This window comes from Eurypyga helias, unplaced genomic scaffold (assembly GCF_000690775.1).
Source record: "Eurypyga helias isolate BGI_N326 unplaced genomic scaffold, ASM69077v1 scaffold34999, whole genome shotgun sequence".
Classification (NCBI taxonomy): Eukaryota; Metazoa; Chordata; class Aves; order Eurypygiformes; family Eurypygidae; genus Eurypyga; species Eurypyga helias.
In genome coordinates this window covers 20122-42511 of record NW_010273339.1, presented here as the reverse complement: position 1 = coordinate 42511, position 22390 = coordinate 20122, and the positions used below count along the sequence as shown (strand labels likewise).

The window sequence follows — 22390 nt, the reverse complement described above, 5'->3', positions numbered from 1 at the left end:
TCTCCTTCGTGCTTCTGCTCCTCAGGGCTGAAAAAGCCCAACTCTCTCAGCCTGCCCCCATAGCAGAGGTGCTCCAGCCCTCTGATCGTCTTCGTGGCCTCCTCTGGACACGCTCCAACCAGTCTATATCCTTTTGATGTTGGTGGCCCCAGAGCTGGATGAAGCACTGCAGGTGGGGTCTCACAAGAACAGAGTAGGGGGGGAGAATCACCTCCCTTGACCTGCTGGTCACAGTTATTTTGATACAGCCCAGGATACGGTTGGCTTTCTGGGCTGCGAGTGCACACTGCCGGCTCATGTTCAGCTTCTGAATTTCCGAATTTAAAATCTAAAGTGGCAGGTTAACTAGAACATTTCATCTAATGGTGTTGTATAGCAACTCCCTGTGAGGAGTAGGGAGTTTGACCCTATGGGTCCCCTCTACCTTGAGCTACTCTTTATTCTGTGGAAGGAAAGAAATTACTGTTTTGGAAGTACCCATAAAATAAACAGACCTTTTGGTCTGCTTTAGTGTTTTCATTTACCTAAAGGCTGAGAGTTTTGAGTTTACTCTCTTGTTTGAAGTGTGACCCCCCCAAACAGCTGCTCTGTGTTGTAGTTGTGGGTGAAGCCTGGGCTAGTCAGAATTTGGCATGCTAGGCCAGTGTGAGTATATGGCATGCGAGGTAGTCCTTCCCAGTGCTGAAAGAAGGCACTTAGTGGATCCTATGTGAGAGGGACTGATGGGGTAAGTAGTGTGTTATAAAGCCACTTTTTCTTAGTTTTGTAGCATACTGACTCTGTCTTAAATGATTTGAAATCTGTTCTCTATGGATTTAGATGTTTTTTTTTCAAAAGCTATGTCTGAATGTTTAGATTCTTGTTTAGGGAAGTGTTTCATAAAGCACTATTTTTGAAGGAGCAGCTTTCAATTTAGTTTTAAATTAATTATAGGGTGAGTCTTGATCCTCAAAAGGGGAAAATGTATCACCTCAGGTGGTATTGGAAAATGTATCACCTCAGATAGTATTTTACAGGTGTGCATCCACAGATTGCAGTTTGTATGTGTGGCTCTTGAGAGTGGCTTGTCCTTGGCCTTTTTCTCTTCTCTATATGGATCGACGGCAGCATTTACTCAGAACTTGATGGGCTTCAGTCTCTTTGCCGTTATTCCTTTTTGTGATGGTGGTGGTATTTATATACTGCTAGTTGCAGAAGCTTATTACACATCCAGAAATGTAACTCACATTTTGTAGATACCAAATAAAGTCTAAGTAGTGAGCTCTGCTTCCAGGGACCAGCAGAGGTGAAGTCTCAGTACTTCATGGTCTCTGAAAGAAGTCGTGGTAACATAGAGTTGAAAGTGATGGGCATGATTTATTTATGGGAGCCCACTGACTGGCTAGTTAGAGAAGAAACTTGGGGGGCCTCACAGCTTCCTAAGGAAACCAAGCTCCCGAAGGTAAATGAAGTGGTGATAGATGAAAGTGAGGGAAATATTAGCAATGGTGTATGACAGAAGATGTTGCTGGTTAAGAAGGATGCAGTGATCCTGAGTAAGTACCGGTAAATTTTGTATGGATATCCTGTAAAAGCTTAATGTGTGGCTGGAGAAGCTGCTGATACTCAGACTGGGTCCCTTCCTGACCCTTGGACTGAAAAGTGCTGGTTCAATTTGGTTATCTAGGAGCTTTAAGGTCCTGGTGGCATACTGTGTCTTGCCAGTCTTGCATAGGTACAGGGGCTGGTTTGAAGACTTCAGACAAACTTCAAGTAATTGAGCAACTGCTGCTTCAGCTGTGTGTTGACTTTTCTACTGCTTATGCTTCAGTTAACTAATGAAGCTATTTTGGAGAGTGTTAGGGTGCCATTCCTTCTTCACATGCTTGTAAATGGTTTCTTCTGGGATTGGCCCTTCTAGGTTATGCCTTAGGTAGTCCTTAAAAGCAGTACTTTCACAGCCACTGTTACTCTTCATAACGCTGCTGCATTTTGAAACTAACTTGGGTTGTTGAATTGCACCGGTGCTTTTAAATTCTTGTTTCTGTACTTCACTTTAGATTTACTAACTGAATGAGTTGCATATCAACTCTTTAGTCAGAAGGTGGCACTATGTTATGATAAAATAAGAATTGAGTTAAACTATTCTAAAGTTTTTTGTAACACATGAATAAGTTCATTGCAATTCCCTAATATTTATTGCTTATAATTGGCTAGTATTTTTTTTTTTAGCCAAGCTCGCCTTTTTTATAGTTTGAGATACATAAGCTACTTTGAGGGTCAAGTGTGCATAGAAAATACTTGTCTGGCCCCATATGTCTTTGTTGGTGTCTGACCTCTCCCTTCCCATCAGTGGGTTAAATTTTAGTGTTTCGTTTCCTCTAGATTTTGAAGCTTTAAATTACTTCTGTCTGAGCTGTGCTAGCATATTAATGTGATTTGATACGTGATTAAATGAATGTATACAGATCTAGTGTGTCAGAATATTACCAATAGGAGTTTGAAATAAAATCATGAAACCTATGCATTCAGTGTTTTCAAATATAGATCACTCACTGGAAATATTAGATAAATGCTAACCTGTTTCTTCTTATATTATAGGAAGGTGAAATGGCTCAAGAATCTCCAAAAAATTCAGCGGCAGAAATTCCTGTGACTAGCAATGGACAGCTAGAAGACTCTCATGAGCACAGTTTTAACAGGGTAAGAATTTTCTTTGCTGTCTTACAAGGTACCACTATTAGAAGTGTTAAAGTTAGTGCATTGCTTAGCAGACTTCACTCGATACAGTTTTCTAGAGCTTTAATGGGAAGACTCCTTGTAGCACATAAATTATTGCTAAAGTCGATGTGACATAGTGTGATTGCACCTTGCAGTAACCTTTTTGTATAAAAGGCATGTTAGTAGTGGCAAATAATTCTCAACATGAAATAAGCTTGAAGAATTGGGTGCTCTTTAGTGCACCATTAACTGTATATGCTTCTACGTTCTTGTCTCTGAATCTTGAGGATACTGGTTTTTAATCTGACTATTTTATTCATAAAACAGGACAACAAGCATTTTAAAAATGAGACTTAACAGATCCTGTGATTTCAGGCTACCAAATCCTAACTTTTTTATGAAGAAGTATCAAATAGTCCAAGGCAAGCTACTTCTAAGGGGTGTGAAGTTTGGAGGCCACATGCCCAGAATTAGAGATAGTCATGTTCGGATTTGAAGCTGCAGACAAAAAGAAGTAACTTTTCTTGTGCTGAAGCTGAAAAATCACTACTGTATTTCCATGTGCTGTATAGGTGAGGTGTCTGTCTTATTTGGTGTATGTTGAAAAAAAGGGTTATATTTGCGCAATGACCTGTGTGCAATTTTGAGTGCTTTCCCTCTACCTCGATTCATTTTACAGAGTTCTTCGTGTGGCTGTCCAGCAGAGGGTGTGATGGCACAGTTTATGGAATTTAGGGCTGGCTTCCTCCGCTTCTATTTCTTTGCTTTTCATTTGGAAATACGGAGGCTAATTAATTACATTTATTTAATATCTGTTGAGACTTAGATTTTAAGGAAATATCTAAGCTTTAATAGTCCCGTGCTGACTTGCTGTGCAGGATTATTTCTACAGGAAATACTGAGCAGAACTTCAGCATTTTATGCTGTCCTCCTAAAATGCTGATTAGAGGGGACAGCCTTCATAAGGTTAAAAATAAATTACGTAGACATCCTGAGTATTGGTAAAATAAGCATCTGCCTAATTTTGTCTTCTGGTTTTAGCTTTGTAAAAGCTCTAAGTTACTGTAAGTAAAGCCTATAAGTTACTGTTGAAGTTGACAAAAAAAACAAAGCAGGTACTGCACATTGAAATAACATATTAGTATGAAAGTTATATTAGTAGTTGCATTTGTTTTCTGAACATTAGTGTGAAGTATTGGGTGCTCTCTAATGCACAATAACATGTATATGTTTCTAATTGTTGACTTGAGGATACTGATTTTTTTAATCCAGCAATTTTATTCATAAAACAGGAAAACAAGAATCTAAACATTTAACAAGCATATGAAATGTATAGTTTTAACCATGTTTTATAGTGATAATCAAATAAAATTAAAATATGTATTTAAAAATAAAATATATCCTGAAAAAACATCTGAGATGATTTGACTATGATTGCAGGGTAGTTGTATAGTGAGCATGACAGTAAAAGTAGTATAAAGCTTCATGAGATGGAAATAAATCCATATTGGAGCTCTTATTAAAAAATACTGCGCTTACTACTGGGCATTTTTTCTACTTCTGCTAAATGGCCATGATTTTATCTATGAATAGTGCTGCAGTGAGAGAAGGATTATGTTTCTTAAGGTTTTCATTCAACTGATATCTGCCAGTAACATGATGTAAGAATTAGCACAAGGCTTAATGAAATGCAGTTAAAACTAATTTTTATGAACATGTACCTGTGGGGGGCAACAAAAATGCAACCTGAAGTGGTAATGAATTTCCATTCACCTGGAAGTAGAGAAACAGATTTACAGTTTTTAAGCCTAATGACCTGGATGCTGCTGTGGTTTGACTCCTAAGTTATCTTTTTGTTCCATAATTATTGCTTTTGTCAGTGCATCCAGTGCTTACTTATTAGTTACGGTAAATGGAACTTGTGTTCTTGTTGACTGGGTCAGAGCCTTTGCTCAGTCAAAGTATAATCACCATTTTCTATGGAAACTTGGAATGTTCAGCAATTTTTTTGTCTACAGCCACATTTAAAAGTTGAAGTAGGTTTTTGCTGGCATACTAACTATTTTGCTGGCTTGGAGTTAACTCTGTTTTGAAACTTCCACAAAAACAGGTCAAATATTTGGTTGAGTTGCAGAGAATATATGCTATGCAAGTATAGTTGTTTGCTGCTGTAATTATTTTCACAATGTTCATAGTGAGATCAATGAGGATGAAGTGCGCTTCAAATATTTTTTTGAACTGTTTTGTACAAGTTGACACCTGCATGTCTGACCTAAACTCAGAATATGTGATAATCAGAGCTTCTTATAAACAAAACAAAGAAAACAAACTATTTGGAATCAACATCTAGGTCTGTTTACTAATCTGTTAGTCTCAAATTCTAATATTTAGCTTCTATTCATCTTACTTTGTGTTTGTTACTCCTAATGCTTAATGCTATGCTTTCTCTTTTTTTCCTTGCCAGGTAATTTTTTGTTTTAACCTAAGGCAATATGCATCATACTACCAAATTTCTGTGCCAAGTTTGCAGGGGTCTTTTTTCCTATTGACTTAGGGAAATGCCAAGCCAAGTACTGAATTTTAGGAGGTGCTTAGAAAGGGGAAAGAACCCATTACCTCTTCAAGTTGTGGGGTTACCACATTGCTCAGTGAGAGTATATGACCACAGAGTTTAGAGCACTCCAACTCAAATATACTGATTTCAGTTGCACCTTGGGAAGCTGGTGAACAAGGCTATTTTAGTTTCTTTTTATTGTTATGATCAGGGAGCCATTCATCTAGATGTCATACACATCAGGTGTAAACAGTAAAACTCCATATATCCTGTATTTCTTTAACTTGGTCTTCTACACCTACTTTGGGACAAATGCCTGAGCAGCTTTGATTGTGTGTTTTTGACAGGCTGAGTAAAGAGGTGGTTGTACAACCTTTTCTTCAGGGTTCTTTAATTACAAAACTAAACTTTCCTCTAGACTTGCGTTCTATTTAGCACTTCAATCAGATCTCATCCATAAGCTGTTCGGGCATGAAAATGCACATATATTTTCCACCAAATGCACTATTTGTATGTGCTCAAGCATGAGAAGTATTTCATTTTGCAAGGCAATGCAGTGCAAAAGTTTACCTGGAAATGGCAAGTAGTGTTGCTCCTTCTTTGAAGAGAAATGCCTTAGTTTTACAGAACATAAGATGGCATAGATTGCCCTAATGGTGTCTAGAAGGAAGCATATTTGTTCCAGTCTTGTGGGAATGTGGTATAGCACTACTTGGTGCATCTTCTTGGTTCCTTATGCTTAAGAAAAAGAATCAAGAGCATATTTATGAGGTAACTTAAGTGTTTGCCTAACTGTAAAGCCTCATTCAGAAATATGCTGTTAAATTCTAATTCTGTCTTGTTTCTAATAATAAGAGATGCCTGTGGAATTCTGACAAGTTTTGTCCTGCCCATACGATGGATGGAAACTTTTTTTTAATAAAAAACCCCTGTAGCCTCAGTTTCATCAGCCTCATTTGATGAAATGTGTAACATCCTTTCATTACGAAAAGCCTTGACCCAGTGCTTTTCAGCTCTCCAAGCTCTGTTGGAACTCACTCAGGCTCTAAAAACTTGGTGTATAGAACTGTTTGCCAGTGTTTGGCTGTTTGAAGTCTTCCGTTAAGACTAACAGCATTTCCTAATCAAACATCTTTTTCTTACTATTTTGTACAAGGAAACTCAACAAAAAGGTGTAGCTGGTTTATAATTTTGCTTATCCCTGGCTTCTAGAACACAGTTTTTTCTCCAATGCTATTACAATTATGTGATTAGAACAGTGGTGGTTTATTGCTACTGAGGGAATTGGGAGCTAAGGACTGTGGGATGGAGTGTGGAAGTATGTTATTCCTACCTCAATAGCCTGCCATATAGTGTGAAAGCTGCATAGGAATAAATTAAGTTAATTAAAAAAAAAAGTTTGGTCTGTGTGGAAAGGTATTCAGGCAGCTGTAAGCTATTTGCTATGTGTAAACTATTGTACAAAATCTACATGAAGTTCTTATCAGTCTGAGTCTCTGAAATTGTTGTTCCAATTGTTTCCTTTAATTTTCAGTACAGACTCTAATCTGGTTCTTTTTGTACTCCAGTGAGGACAAAACCATTATTAAACATGTATATAATACCAGTAACTAACTTGAGGCTGCAAAAGATGAATTAACTTTAAATCTTAAATTTATCTTACTAGAATTACATAATAAGCTCTGGGATCTGATGAACCTGAGTGCATGTGTTCAGTCTCTTGTTTGGTAGTTTCATTGCTGGGCTGTGCAAATCAATAATGGCAATTATTTTTTTTCCTTTGCCTTCTGAAAAAAAAATGCCAGCTGTGTCACTTGTGTTCTACCTCGGCTTCATATAGTCTAAAAAGCCAAAAATATGTATGTTAATGATGAGTGTAGAAGGCAAACTAGTTTAAAACTGGGTTGTAGTGTGAAATCAGGTGAGTCAAAAGGGATGTAATGCAAGAAAGGGTCTTCTGAGTGAAGAGCAATGTATTGGAGATTCGAAGAAGTGTGTCAGTCCATGTTGTTTGTCACTTCAGCATAGATTAAAGCCTTCAGCTCTCCTTCCATTAACTTTTTTATATTCATATTGATCTGAGGATCTAGTAGCTTAATTCATGGAAAAGAAGAGCTGACGGGGCAAAGAAAAGGAAATGCTGATTTACGTACAGGGAGCTTCAGTTACTTAAGGTAAGAAGTTAAAGTTCAGAGCCAGTTACCTTACTGGACAGGTGTTATGTCTACCTACATCACAGATGGTTTCATGAGATTTATCTTTTAACTTCAATTTGTAACTTCACAATAAGTTCCTCAGATTTTCCTAATAGTATCTTGATTAGTTTTATTTAAAATATCATCTGTCATGAAAAAATAAACAAGCATGTGATTGTTCCCAGTTTAGTTGTTCCACTTTTAATGGGCTCCTTGAACTAAGTAGTCATGTGGGGTTTAAAAAATGTCTTTATTAAGGTAGTAAAGGCAAGTGAGACTTATCTTTTAAAGTTACTGTTGGTACTAAACAAAAGATAATGGTTAGTCAGGCATTCATAATGGACTGACATAACTAAGAAGTTAATACAATATTGTTTGCTTACTTGGTCCTTAATTTCAAGTGTCTAGGAACAAGGTACATTTCTACAAAGTGTGCACTAAGTGTGTACTAAGTTTCTACTGTGTTTCTACTGTTAGATTTTGCCAATTTTGAGTTTCTACTATGGATTTCCACTGTTTCTACTGGGTTTAAGCTTTTACTGGTGTAGAAGCAATACAGTTTTGGTATCTTTCACCTTTTCCTTTTAGATCATGGAGAGTATGCATGGGATATAATGTTTTTGGATGTAGTCTTATAATTCAGCCAACATTCCTTCTTGAACATCCATTCTGAGTTGACTTCTTTGTGCCTACTGCCTTAACAGGATTGATAAGGCAAAAATTCATACTGGTCCATCTAGTTGTAGTGATCTGCATAATATACTGAGGGATATCACTGGCAGAGTTGTGTAAATAAGGCTACCCTTACTGAAATAGGTTTAGTTTCATATGGTGACTGGAGCTAATTGAAATGGGATTTTAACGAAGGCTTAAAGTGGCTTAAATGGTCTATGCAATATAGATTTGCACTGTCTTGACCAAATTAAGCTACTACAGCTGTTCTGTGTACCTATATTTCATGGTTTTGCTTCTCTGGGCCTTAAGCATGCTAAAAGGCTGAGGATGGGATTGGTAATGCAACGTTTTGACTTCTTGGAAATCTTCTGAGGTGTCTGGTTTTTATACCTCTAGCTCTGTGTTTCAGTGTTGCAATATTAACACATTTCTGCTAGATCATAACCGTATAAACATGCAATGTTTTTCAGCCTCATACAATTGAAAATTATGAATGAAGGTTGCTTTATGATGGTGATCCCTTAACAGATTTGTGTTTTTGAAATGTTAAGTTATCCTTCTTTGTAAATTAGTGAAGGGATGAATTGTTTTGTCTGAATGATTGCAGATTTTTGGGGTAGCTTTTTTGTTTATATACTCTTGTGTTTAAAAAAAAAAGGCAGAGTGTCAAGACTGATATGTTAAAAATTGAAGTTTATATGCAGAAGTGTATCCACTGAACACTAGCTTGCATGTTCATAAACCAAAAGGTAGTGTGTTGATGATCACTGATTTCTTTTTTTATGACAGTTTTGGTCATGTAAATCATGGTTAATCTTTTTAAATTTATAGGCAAGGATATTTTTCTTCAGCAGGTTATATTTCAGCTGGTTAATATAGGTGTTTAAAACCAGGTTTGAATGCAGTTCTTTACACTGAACTCTACCTTTTTGCCAATGGAAAAAAATGAATTTGAACAAGTATGTGTTTGTGTACATATACATACATACGTATTTCTGTAAAAAACCTGATGTGTGTATATATATATACAATTGTATATCTCGTGATCCAAATATCAGGTTTTTGAGAAGGATGTGTTGTAATATTCTGTTTTATTTAACCCTGTAGTTTGTTCGACTTGTGTCTGTCTTCAAATGAGAATTAAGCTGAATGTACAGAAGTAGTACAATTGCTTAAGTTTAGATATAAACTTTTGTCTTTAAAATGCAGAACACCTGCTTTGTAACCTTAAATACAGATGATTGCTCAGATTCCTATTGTGAACATGCTTAAGCAGCTTACCTGTCTGCATTTCTTTGGCTACAGATTTAGTTATTTCTGAAATCTATACAATGTGCCAAGGTGCCTTCAGGGAAAAAAAAAATCAATGCCACATCCGTTTTGTTAAATCAGTGCATCTTCTCAGCCATCTGGTTATCCTCTTTCAGCTCCTACTGATTTCCTGCATTTTATCTTAAATGGACTTTTATGTATTAGCTAAACAAAGGTAAAGCAAAGGCTTTCCGGCATATCACCAACTGCGAGTACTTAAATGGAAGCACCAGTGTTAAGTCAGTTCTGAACCCTGGCAACAGTATGTATCCAGTGTTGTAATACACTTGATTTGTGGTATCAGGTTCTGTATGTGACTCGTACTTCTTGCTCATGCTGTTTATTTTTCCTTTTTTTCATAATGCTTCAGATAACACAAATATAGTATATTCTCATTAAATAACCAGCTCATGTGAGTGAAAGTATGTCTGTAGGAACTGGTTGCTTACATTGCAATAGTACCCTGGGTTTTCAAAGTCAACAAGATTTCTGTTCTGCTGGAATTCATGTGTTTGTAGCTTTTCCTTTTTTCATTCTCCCAGGAGTTTGCTTAAACAAAAGACAACTAACTGTGGGGACATGATCCAAAGTCACTCCTTGACAGTATGAGCCTCTAGGCAATATCATTCCTATGCACTAGCTTGCTTCTGGTTTGCGAATCGAGTGACTGCAATAATATGTCGAAGTATGGATGGGATTTTAAAGGTTGTTTTCTTTGTATTTGGAAGCATTGCATATATCATAAATAGTTACTGCACTTGTCCAGGCACTGACATCCTAAAGCTATGTATAGTTTTTGTCTGCAAAATTCACTATGGCTCTGCTATACTACTTCAACATTTTTGCCTCTGTATGGAAACTGAGGGGAAGCAGAAGAGTGACTCCAGAAACTGCCAGTTTTCCAATTTCTTGATGCTTAATTTTTTTCTAAGTGTATTTTACCTTTTTGCTTTCAATTCCACATTATTTTTCCCTTCACTCTTTACTTATGCGAATTAGTGGTTTTAAATACATGAACTTTTTTTTAAAGCACTAAGTGTATTCTATAACACCAGAGGTTTAAGTTCACTTAGATGGGTGGAAATATAATCCAAACCTTTGGAAACTATTTGCAGAGGTGGTAAGACAGCAAAAGTGGGCAGTATTACGATGGCATCTGAATTATGGTGTATGAGTTAGTAGTTCCGTAATAGGCCTGGGCTGGGTTTCTGCGAAGACTTTAGCTACTACAACCAACTTTCAGTCAACTGATCTAGCTCTCAGAAGTCAAACAAGGTGATATCCAGCAATTTTAACTGAACGAGTTTCAAAAGCAAGCAGTAGTAAATGGCAGCTTTGTGCTGTGAGCAGTTGTGATGTGGAGTAGGTGCTCGGAAGGAAGCAGTTAAATGATGCCTCCTTGGATGTTGCTCCCATCTAAAATACTAGAGATGTCGTGCTATTTGTAGAAATTAAGAATGCTGTGAATTTTAAAGCTATTTCTAGAAATAATTTTTTTAAAAAAACTTCGGTAGTTGCTTCCACATTTTTGGTTTGTATAATGTTGTCTGCTCTTAGTCTTAGATCATTCTGTACCCCTGTCAGTTTTTAATTAGAAATGTTACCAAACTGATCTGGTTGTTTGGACCAGCTTCAGACCACATAACATGATGTCATGGGCCATTATTTTTGGTAACCGCTGCTCTAAGAGATGGCATTCTAGTTGTTCATATATTAACAAAAAACCCCCAAAATCCAGAATAAATACACAGGCTCTTCTTGGTGTTTCTCATTCATGTTTCCTTTGTGCATTGTAGTAAAATGCTGTGACACCAGCAAAGACATCGCAGGCTAAAGGCAGAATTGCCTGTCTGAGATCTGCTGAAGTTGCATTATACTTTTGAGTCGCTTTCATCTAAAACAAAGTTAAACATTAACTTTCCATTTTTATTCAAATGTTTTCAAGGATTTGAAATGTTCATTACCAGTTGGACTTGGACTTTCGGAGACCAGAATAACATCTCATGGCTTTGACAGTACCAAAGAGGGAATCGTTGAGGCAGGACCATTTCCAGGTAAACAGCTCTTTTACCTTTATTTCTCAATTTAAAATCTCTAGGCGTATTTTCATATGGTCAGGAATAGTGTGTTCGGTACCTGCTTTGAGCATTTTGATGTAAATGTACGCAGCGAGATGCACATTAGTGACAACCTGTTGATTTTCTCTGGTAGCTGGGTTGTTAAAATTGAGAGCAAGTGCCACACTTGTAGTGTCCGTCAAGAGACTAGTGGAAACTGTAGTGTTAAATTGGCTTGCGTTTGCAGGAAGGGAAGTCCCTGAGCACCTTGAAATGGTGTCAGACTGCAGAATTTTACTATTGCGTTGCACTGAAGTTTTCTTTAAGGGTTGCAAGTATTATTTTGATTTGAGACAAAACAAGAGCAGAATGATTTCATCTTGGTTGCCTCTGAGACTTGTCTCCTTTTTTTTGTTATAGTGCATATATTACTTTAATACACTGTTTTAGGAGTGATAATGCTTTGGGTCTCATTTTCCAGGTACTATGTAATGAGTTAGTGTCCTCATATATTCTCAGCATTGAGTTGCGGTTGTTTATAGCAGAAGGATTTTAGTTAATATTCAATTCACTACGCTGATATTAATGTATGTTTTAGAGTATCTAAGCTAGTATTAAACAATGGGAAATACAAAGTGATAAACAAGCCAGTAATGTCAGCGCTTCCCATCTGTCTGAAAAACAATAGAGTGCCATGATATAGTATGTGAAAGCGATATTTTAATGAACCAGGTCGTTTCGACAGCCTCTGAATTTGAAAGGTTTGAAATTATGTCAAATGTGCAGCTGTGAAAATAAGTCTCTTTGTAGTTTGTTTTGCTTCATTTATTGTTTGGTGAAATGTTGTGCTTATGAAAACAGTGATTTACATGCTGTATGTTACATATATTACAAAGTGAATGCGGTGGTTCCTTGAAGTCTTTGAAATTAGCAAAATATCTAGCTCAAAACTGGGCAGATGGCAAACTGCTCACCATTCTTGCCTTTTTGTATTCTATTAGCAGGATAACTCTTGCAGCTGGAAGTGCCTTAGCCTGTAAAGGAAAAAGTGTCAAAGATGTGTTTCAAGCTACAGTAACACATTTGAAATCCAAGTGTTCTGTAGGAAGTTATGTACACAAATTATGAGCTTTGGGCATGCAATTTTTAACACTTTAGATATCGCAGCTTTCCTCTGAGGGTATTTTCTTCAGATTTTTCCTAATGCTCTAACCAAATCAGAAGTGGTAGAAACTAAGGCTTCTTGCGAAACTATGGGCAAAAGTAGAGTGGTTGCCCCATTTCCAGAAGTTCTGTTTGAGTGCCCTTATTAGGGCTTAGGTTTTGAATGCAAAGAGGAAAAGGGCTTTTGGGATTTGGGAGATGGTGAATGATGAAGCGTGCATAAGGCTGCAGTAATAGCCTTTCAAATGATAAGGATTTTTTAAACTACTTGTCTTAGCTCGCTTGCTGAAATGATTCAGTCTTTAGGCCTCCTGCAGGATCTTGCAGGCAAACTTTTACGCCTGGATGAATCCAGTTGCAGCTCTTATGCAATGTGTCGCTACAGAAGAACGCAGCTAGTGAGCTGTCTTTCAATCTTGTCTTTGCTGTGCAATTGGATCCGAATCTTTGGATTAATTGTACCCTGTGTTAGTAATGCTCTAGTATGTTTAAAAGGCAGAAGTTGATTGTTGATTCAGTTACTTGAATGATATTTTTGGTGTTACTGATAACTAAGTTTTGTTGCAGCTGCTGAAATTTAGGTTTGATTTTGTTGTTCTTCTAGCACACTGCCAGAGCCCTGAATTAACTCAGGATTTCTCAGCAAAAGCAATAAAAGCTCCCACCCCCACCTCTCCCAATATGATGTTTACTCATCACTACAGAGAAAAAGCTTGTTTGTTTGGTTTTTAAATCCTCAAAGTTTCATAAGAATGCCTCTTTGCGTTTAGGTGATACGAAATAGTAGCAATGGTCTCTAAATCCTCAAACAGCTTAGAGAACACACGTGGTGTAGATTATCAAAAGTTTTGATTTGCTTTTTTTATTAGAGAACAAGCAAGTGCTGTAAAACCTTTCTTTTGGGAAGGGGATGACACACCTTAACAGCTAATGGCTCGTATGATCTTCAGGGTAGCTTATTGCTGTGTGTTTACACAGACTTAGGAGCAGATGTTAATCAAGTATATCTGAAATTCGCACAGATATCGGAGATTACTTCACCCCTTAATGCTGTGAGTACCATTCAATGACAGTGCAGAATGAAATCTACCTAGACCTTAAAAAGGAAGTTTCAGCTGTGGAAACTGTGTACAACAATCATTCATGGAATTTTCTGTTGATAGTATATACTTCACTGATGAAGCTGTCTGTGTATTTTGATTACTTTTACAAATAAAACCCACCAAAAATGGGGCATAGCGACCTGAAGAAAAAGATGAAATCGTAAAAACTAGGAGTAGTTCACATGAACAGCTGTGCCTGTTAAAACATTTCCATCAGAAATTCCAGCAACTTTTCTATGAATGCTTCTACTTAGTGTGTTGCTGAAGCAAATATTTCTTTAGCTTGACCAGAAACCCCCTATCTGTTTAAGAGCATGTATTGCATTCTAAGGGAAGATGATGGCTTTTTCACAGTTAAATGTGTCCCCTTTCAGGTTCCTCAGCATCACCCAAATCCTCTGTTATAGCTCCTAGCAGTGCAGCAGCTAGCAGACTGGCTGGACAAGGTTGTGATTTAATTATTCCCACAGGTATCATAGCACTGAATGGATAACGCCCTTGTCTCTGCTGACACTGTACTAACTCTTCCATGTCTATAGTAATTTGATTTACTGTTAGTTAGAAATACAATTTCTGGGGTTTTTTGGTGGCTCTCATTTCTGGCTTTTTACAGTGCACACAGTAACCTCTGCTTTCTTTTCTGTATGCTGCTTTTTGCTCTATAAAATAAAAAAATTATTACCAAATATTAATAATAACAAACAGTAGCTAAAATGGGAGTAACCAAAATATTTTATTTAGGTTAAAGCTGAAACTTTCAACTCTTTTTGCCAAAATGATCACATATTCCAGTAGAATAGAGTATGAGGTGGCCATTAGGAATTCACGACACCCAAACTAGGCTTTGCCACTTGACTCATTTTGTGCCTATGGGCAAATTACTTAACATCTTTGTCTGTTTCCTCCTATATAAAAGGAGAAAACCTATTTGCTTACCTCATTAGGGTGTTGAGACGATTAATTACTTAATGTTTGCACAGCATTTTGAAGACGTAAAGAACCTAGTAGAGCTTGATGCTAAAGGAGTATCTTGAGGCATCTGTAATGACTTTTTCTCAGCTCTTATTTACATAAATTTCCTGGCAAGGCTGAGGTGACTGAAGGTAGCAGTAGGGTTTAGAGGCAGGAGTAGTCAAAACTGTATATGAATAAATAAATATGTTGCTTGAAAAGCTGTGCTCTGAAGTTCTTAGAATTAAGATATTAGGAAATATTTTTCCAAAATTAAAACTTGGAATCCACATGATATCCCATACTAGCTTGAAAATGCTAAGATTGACAATTAATGTGTGGTCATTGGCCCTAGATATCTTAATTTGTTGCTTTAAATCTTTTCCTTGTTGCTGTTTTTATACTGGTGGTTTGTAGAATAAGTTATGCCTCATACAGATAATAAACCTGAAATGAAGAAGTTAAATTTTGGCTCAACCCACCTTCTGGAAGGGACTTCCATTGTAATAGATAAAAAAAATAGGGTTTAAAATTTATTAGTTGTACTCTGTGACAACAGTTTCTATAGGCTGAGGATTTTCATTTAGTGCTCCTCAGGTTATAAATTGGCTTTTAGATTGGCTAAATTCAAGAGGATGTTCAACTGTGGGAATTGTAAAATGCAGATTCAGTAATAAATGTCTCAAAAGCTGTTTTAAGGTTGGGTAGTAAAACTCCATGTATAAAGGTAACCTCTATTCAGCCTGTTAATATGTGAAATACTGAGATATGACCCGCTGTATGTCAGTTCTAAAGTAATTCTTTCTTTCTAAAATTGATTTTGAAGACCTGCATAATCACTTTAACTTCTTACTGTCACCCTGCTCTGCTTTTGCATGTGCAGTTGCACAAATCTTCCGTGCCTGCTATTAATCCCTTAAAACAAGCAACCAAACAAAAAAAACTCCAAGGCCTTGAAGATTTGCTTTGTGTCTGACACAGGGGGAAGAGCTCCACAGAAGAGTGGACCTGTTGTCTTAGCAGATGAGGTAAAGAATCCAGCAATGGAGAAATTGGAATTGGTGCGGAAGTGGAGCCTAAACACTTATAAGGTATGCAGACATGTAGCTGTGTGCGTGTATGTCTTGTAGAAATGAGTTGCTACTAGATCAGGCTGGAGCTTTCCAAGTCTTGTAATACTGTATGACATCAGTCTGTTGCAGTGAGCATAAGCAAGAATGCATAGGGAGGCTTATTTTTCTTCCAAGTCTAGCATTCTTTGTAAGTCTTTTTAGATCCCTGGTTTTAAGTGGAAAATCTTTCATAAGCATCACTAATTTAACAGGGTGAAGAATGTTACGTTTCTGACGTCCCCTTCAATGTACAGAATGTATGGATTTTGGCACTAATGCTTGTAATTCAATGTTTTTGCTATCTTTGAGTTGATTGCTGATACAGTAAAACTTTAGCTGATGGGAAAGTCAGGCCCATCTGCAAGTTCTGTACTGGTTAATTGCTATTCTGATGTCTTTATTCTGTCTTGGCTATTTTGGGTTTTTCTTAGTTTTGGAATTGTTGCTTCGATTTGTGTGTATTTTACTCATGAAAAGTAAAGAAGTATGTACTACTTTGATCAATTGGGATTTGATGAAGCTTGAAACACTAACAAAAGAATTTTTAAAAGGTGCTTAAAGCACAGTAGTTAGCCGGAAGTGACTGTCATGAACTGTAAGGTAAGGAACAATTGTCAGAGCATACATTACTATTGGGAGTTTTAAACAAGGACCAGTTTTTTGAAAAATAGCATTCTTTAATGACTAGAACTTAAATGACAGAGGTGTGGACATGTGGGTTGAGCATCAGTGGCATCTACATCAAACCATGAAGAAATGAAGAATCTGTGGAAAGAACTTGCCCTGTAGAACACAGGCCTGAATCCCTTCAGTATTCTGAAGTCCAGATAAGGTCTTCCTCCCCAGTGAGGATGGAGACATTCTACCCATTAGTAAATGCTTCTACTGTTCTTTGTATTAGAATCAGAAAGTTGCATTTTTTTTTATGTCAAAATAAATGGCTTTTAGAATTTCTACTTCTCTTGTAATCTAAATTTCATAGCAACTGCAGTAGTTTGTCAGCCACTCCTGTGGCGTGCTGTAGTCCAACCAGAATATAGGCTATTCAGCTGGAGCAGTTCTTTAAAACTGTCTGTTTTTTAAACAGTGACTCTGGAGATTGAATCTGCTAGACCACAGTTAAATAGGGGAGGTTTTCACCTTATTCTTTCTTTTTGGTGCCTTGATTTAGGAAGCAATAAAAAAAAAATCCCCGCATCTCAATTGCAGAATGATTGCAAATCCATTTACGTGAAGCAGTAGCCAGAGGACTAGTGTAAAATGGTCTCAGATCCTTGTTTAGAACATTACTTTGGCAGTAGTCTTTGCCAAGTCCAGATTTCTTTCTTGGCTTAAATCTCCTCCTCCCTGAATTCCAAAATCCCACCAGTTAATGGCATAGCAAACCAAGACTATCACTTTCAGAAAACTAAATCTATAATTTAATAATCTACCTACAAGCTTGAAGTTTTGTTCCCCAAATATGCCTAAGAAGATAGGTCAGTTATGATTTTTCTAGGGTCCCATACTGACTTCTTGTATAGCTTTTTTTGGAGGAATAGGATTGTTCAGAGAGTACAAATTCAGTCTGAGTTAAGGGAGCATTATGCAAATGTCCCTGGAGGTGCTGTACATTTGAAAACACTTTGTATGTAGGCTACGTACAATAAGCGTATTTGATTTGATTTAGGACAATATTTCAGTTTGACTTACTGGCTTGCTTTGGTTCCCTTTAGGAAGGTTGTGGGAAGAAGCCTCCTCCTTATCTAGTAACAGCTAACTGATCATAGGTTAGGAGATGCACAAATAAATGGTTAGCAGAGGGAAGTTGGCAGTTGAACCCCCGAGTTGAAAGCCATGTTATTCAGTGTACCCAGCATTAATCTGCAAGTGGAGTTAGTGGTGAAACTTGCTGTTAGAAAGTTCTTTAGGGATCTGATGTGTAGTTCCTCTGTCACTGTGTCTGTATCAGGAGTTGTGAAATCCAAATTGCTGGCTAAGTTCAGAACTCATACACATCGGTGAACAGATGATTAAGTATGCCAGCATATATTTTGAGTACCTTGCTTTTCATTCCATATGTGTTTCCGTGAATGGGAGACAAATGCTTTTGTCATCTCCTGCTCTTCTGTTTTAAGAAACTGTTTCCAAACAAAAACCACAGGAGGTTAAAGCTGCTCTTCTGTCCAGCCTAACCATGAATTTTCATAGACTGTATTTAACTTTTGCCTGTAACTTGATAACATCATTCTGTGGCCTTTGCAACTACAGTCCCTCTTCACGCTCTCCAGTCTTACACTCCTTAGTAATGGTGAGTTAGTGTCCAAAGAAATTACCCTTCTTTCCATGGTCTTGTGGCAAAAGCTTTTTCTGTTCTTTACCCTTCCCCTACCTGCTCTTTTGGATGAGAGAGACATTTTCAGCTTAGCAAGAAGACAGACACAAAAATGTGACTTTACTTGACTCTTACGATTCTAATAAAAAGCTTACCTTTGTTTTTCATACAGCTGCTTAAACTGAGGACAAAACCGACATAGCTATTTTATAAGCCTCTCTAAAATTGGATACTGGTGGAATTTGAGACATGTCCAGTAATGTGTCTGTTCGTCTTTCAACATATGTGATTTAAAATAGGTTTCTCTATTTCAGAATGTATTTTTGGAGGGTTTTTTTTTTTTTGAGAGTGTTTTTCTTAAACTTTGCCTTGTGTGACTTCTTTTTGAGGAGTGTGGCCCTACTCAGGAGAGCATTCTTCATAGATACTCTTAGAACAAAGCAAAATGGAATTAACGTGTGGGATTTCATTTGCTGGTGAGAATGTACAACGACTTGTGTGTCTGCACTAGTCTGCTTAGAACTAGAGTAAATCAAAATAGACAGGTGCATCTTCCATCCCAGTTATTCTTGGTCAGTCTCAGTGCTCAACTTCAGCTATATCTCACCTTAACCAACTATGCAGTGTAAGTCTTTCAATTACTATTTTTCTCACTTGTCACTCCTGGGGTTTAAGTTGTTTTGTTTTAACCTGTGAAGCAAATACTCCTTGTTTGAAAATAACACCTTCCTTTGTAATTTATTATTGTTCCCAAGAAATTTGCTTTCAATGAAAGAATTTCTTGCATTTCTATAGGTGTTTGTGTCTCAGATTTTTTGGAAAATAGCCAGAATTTGTCCATCAATTCCATCGTTTCTAGTGAAATGTTTGTTTATGCTCTGACCACAAGCATTGCTAAGCTGCGTTTTTCAATTTCTGTTGCAGACTTTGGTCATAAAGTTGTATTCTGTGTTGATATGATTTGTTATGCTCTCCCAAATTTCTGATTCTTGACAGACAAATGCCTCCTAGATCAGCTGTGCTCTTGTTAATTGGTTGAACCTAATTAAGTAGCCCAAATAGTCTGTACCTTCCAATTTCAAGTTTGTTACTGACCAACTTGTTCTGCTTGATCACTCTTGAGTCTTTCCTGTGTTTGTCTATTAAATTTAGAAAGGACATAAGTTCTAGCAGAGTAAATGTGTGTCTCCTTTGAACCGAAGTAAAGACTGGACAAAACTGAGGGCTTTTAATTTGGAAGCCCTGGGAAATCCAGTGATGTAATGTATTTGAGGAATGTGATATAAGATAGGCTTGGGCATGATGTCACCTAACAAAATAGTAGCTTTGCACTTAACCTATGTCCCTTCAGAATAGTTGAGGCTTGACTACTAAATTAGTTTCCTTGTAATTCTGTTTCTAGTAGTAACTCTTCATACATGTAACTTGGTTATCCCTTTACCTCTTGGGACCACAGATTAAGTGATGTACAACAACAGTAAATAATTCCTGCTTGCCACAGAGAAATTGTATGGCTTTGCTACACATCTGCTTTGCAAATGGCTTCTCCTATGTGTCAGTGAAGGGAAACCCAAATGAGCATCATGGGAGGCTCACTGCCAAGTTGGGCTCAAACCTCTGGCAGAGGTGGTGTGAAGAGTTAAGTGGGATGTGGTAGTGGCCTCAGCTGTCACAGCCATTGGCTGGGTGAAAATGTCTACAGCCTTGTAAGGGCACATTTTCTGCTCCCTGTGTTAATGAACTACAAATCTGTTGAGAATTTGACTTGTCACAATAAATGTCTTTCTGAGACTATCCGCTCCGTTTTATAGATATGTAAATAATGAGAAACACGTTTTAATAGTTTCACATATTTCTCAATAGGAGTTCCCAGTTTCTCAGTCAGCTTTAAAAAAACATGCTGAAAACCACCAACTCTCTACCTCCCCTGGAAATAAACCCCCAAAATAACATTTTTGGAAAACATAGCATGACTGACTTGGAATTGGATGGTTGGTAGAGGGCTTTCTCAGAAGATCACGAACTAGACGTTTTTACGCAGAACTAGTAATGCTCCTATTAACTGACTTTAATGCAGTGGGCTAAATTGCTTCTTTTAGCTTAATGAGATTCACCAAACCTAAAAAGAGATAAGAGTTCTTTTTACTTGAGAAACTATTAGTTACGCTCTTGACTTGCTAACTTGAATATTCATCTTAGTTGGAGTTGAGGCTTGTCCCACTGTTCTTGCTGAGTCCTGATAAACTTCTAAAGAGTGTGTTGTTTTTTCAGTTTGTTGTGCAAACTTATATTGGGAGGGGTGATTGTGAAAGAATTGTGTGTAATTATATGTCCCTTGAAGCTGAAAATGGGTGTATGCTGTGTGTCTTGGATATACTTGCTTCTTTATAATTTAAATTTTTTTTCCCCAGTGTACACGTCAGATCATCTCTGAAAAATTGGGTCGTGGCTCAAGAACAGTAGATCTGGAACTAGAAGCTCAGATAGATATATTGAGAGATAACAAAAAGAAATATGAAAATATCTTGAAACTGGCACAGACGCTGTCCACACAACTCTTCCAGATGGTACATACCCAAAGGCAACTTGGAGATGCGTTTGCTGACCTGAGTTTGAAATCATTGGAACTTCATGTAAGACTCTTATAGTGTTAAAAAATAAAATGGCAGAGATGAAGATAAGCATAATTTGACTCACGTAGGATATATAGCAGTTAGCGACTGTTTTTCTAAGCGTTGTAGTTAACACAAAGAGCATATAATATATTGTTAAAAGTTTATGTAATTTACTTAAAACTATAGGAAATTATTGAAATTACTGTAGTTCTTTGTTTGCCTTTTAGTTAATGGCTGGACGCAAGAACTGGTAACTTAGTGTAGAAAATGCATTTTACTATACAATTTGCTTCTAATGAAACGTCATCACAGTGTTTGAAAGTGTTATGTCACTTCAATCACAGGATGTCTTTGGGGAATATGCCTGGGAGTAAGTAGAATAGGTCACATTACTTGTGCCCATTGAATGTAAGTTATTTTTCTGAAGCATATTCAAGCATTGATATTACATCTCAAAGTCCTTTGTTTTAATCACAATTTTGCTACTAGTAGGACTAATCTATATTCTTATGTTGTTTGGGGTTTCTGAGTAAGAGACAATCTTTAGACATCTGCATTTGGGTTGTTACAAGTCCTTGGTTTTTAAGTTTATGTACGACTGGCAGGTTTTGTTGCCGATAATAAAACTGTCTGCTGTGAGGAGAGAGAAGGTAGATGTTGCATACAAAACATAGTAGCTGGCTTGCTTCTACACTGATTGCTCTGTACCTCCAAAGTTAAAGCAGTTTGATACTGTTACTGATCGTTTGGAAAACCAGTATTAAGGGGCTTAATGATTCCCTGAAACATAGCTGCTGAAACAGCCCAAATTACCTTTGTGATTATTAAACTGAAAACCTCTGTCTGGTTTGTTTTTTTTCTTTTATGATTCTCTACTCCCATTGAGTTTAATGGAAGGAGGTGGAATTGATGCTTGCACAGAGAGACCTTAACTGATAGCTAGCTGAAAAAAATTGACTTCTGCACTGGAGCACAGAGATATCTAATATTTCAGTCTGACAGATGAAAATCTGTGGAAATAGAGCCCTTCTAGCAGCTAAGAAATTAAATAATCTCCTAAAAGCTTTGAATAATCAGTTCACCCTTGACACAAATGTGAGCATGTGGTTTGTGTCAGAACTTGGTGATTGTTACGATGTGATGAAGCTGGACGCTTCTTCTGAAACTTGGATAAAATCTGGCATCATGCTCTTGTTTAATGAATGTCTTTTGGTGTGGTTTGGTTTTTTGTCTGTTTGTTTCCCTCAATAGCTTGTAACTTCTAATGGAATTACTGTTCTTCCAGGTTCTTTCAGCATCTTGTACTGGTCTTGGAATTTTTGTCATTCATCTCTTGTGTAGATTATTGAATGGGGCTGTTGATGCAAATCAAATAAAGGTTTCTGCTGCTGTAATAAAATTTACCTAACCTCTGCCTCTTGGAGACTTGCCTAATGTTTGTCTCTTTCCTCTTTGTTTTCCCCTTTGTTTAATCTGTGCTTTACTACTATGTGTAGCCTGGCCTATTGTTTTTGGGTGTTTGGGTAGCATTGTTGCCTCAAACTTGTGCAAAACTAGAAGTAAAATTTCTGAACAGTTAGTCTTTAATGTTTAATGTGATAACAGTATAGAAGTTAAAAAAAAAATGCCACCACTTAAG

General features: G+C 37.1%; 1 protein-coding gene across 6 annotated transcripts in view; it reads left to right on the top strand.

Moving 5' to 3' along the window:
• ARFIP1 (ADP-ribosylation factor interacting protein 1) overlaps window positions 1–22390 on the top strand; it is a 38362-nt gene that overhangs the window by 2714 nt on the left and 13258 nt on the right. The window contains exons 2-6 of one of the 6 annotated variants that reach the window (XM_010159446.1): window positions 2581–2682; window positions 11381–11493; window positions 14132–14229; window positions 15692–15801; window positions 20548–20769. In XM_010159446.1, coding sequence (XP_010157748.1) covers window positions 2581–2682; window positions 11381–11493; window positions 14132–14229; window positions 15692–15801; window positions 20548–20769 — 645 coding nt within the window. Of the gene's footprint in view, window positions 1–2580; window positions 2683–11380; window positions 11499–14131; window positions 14230–14879; window positions 14888–15691; window positions 15802–20547; window positions 20770–22390 lie in introns of those variants that run through there. The other 5 variants (XM_010159448.1, XM_010159447.1, XM_010159449.1 and 2 more) reach the window with 5 other exon arrangements.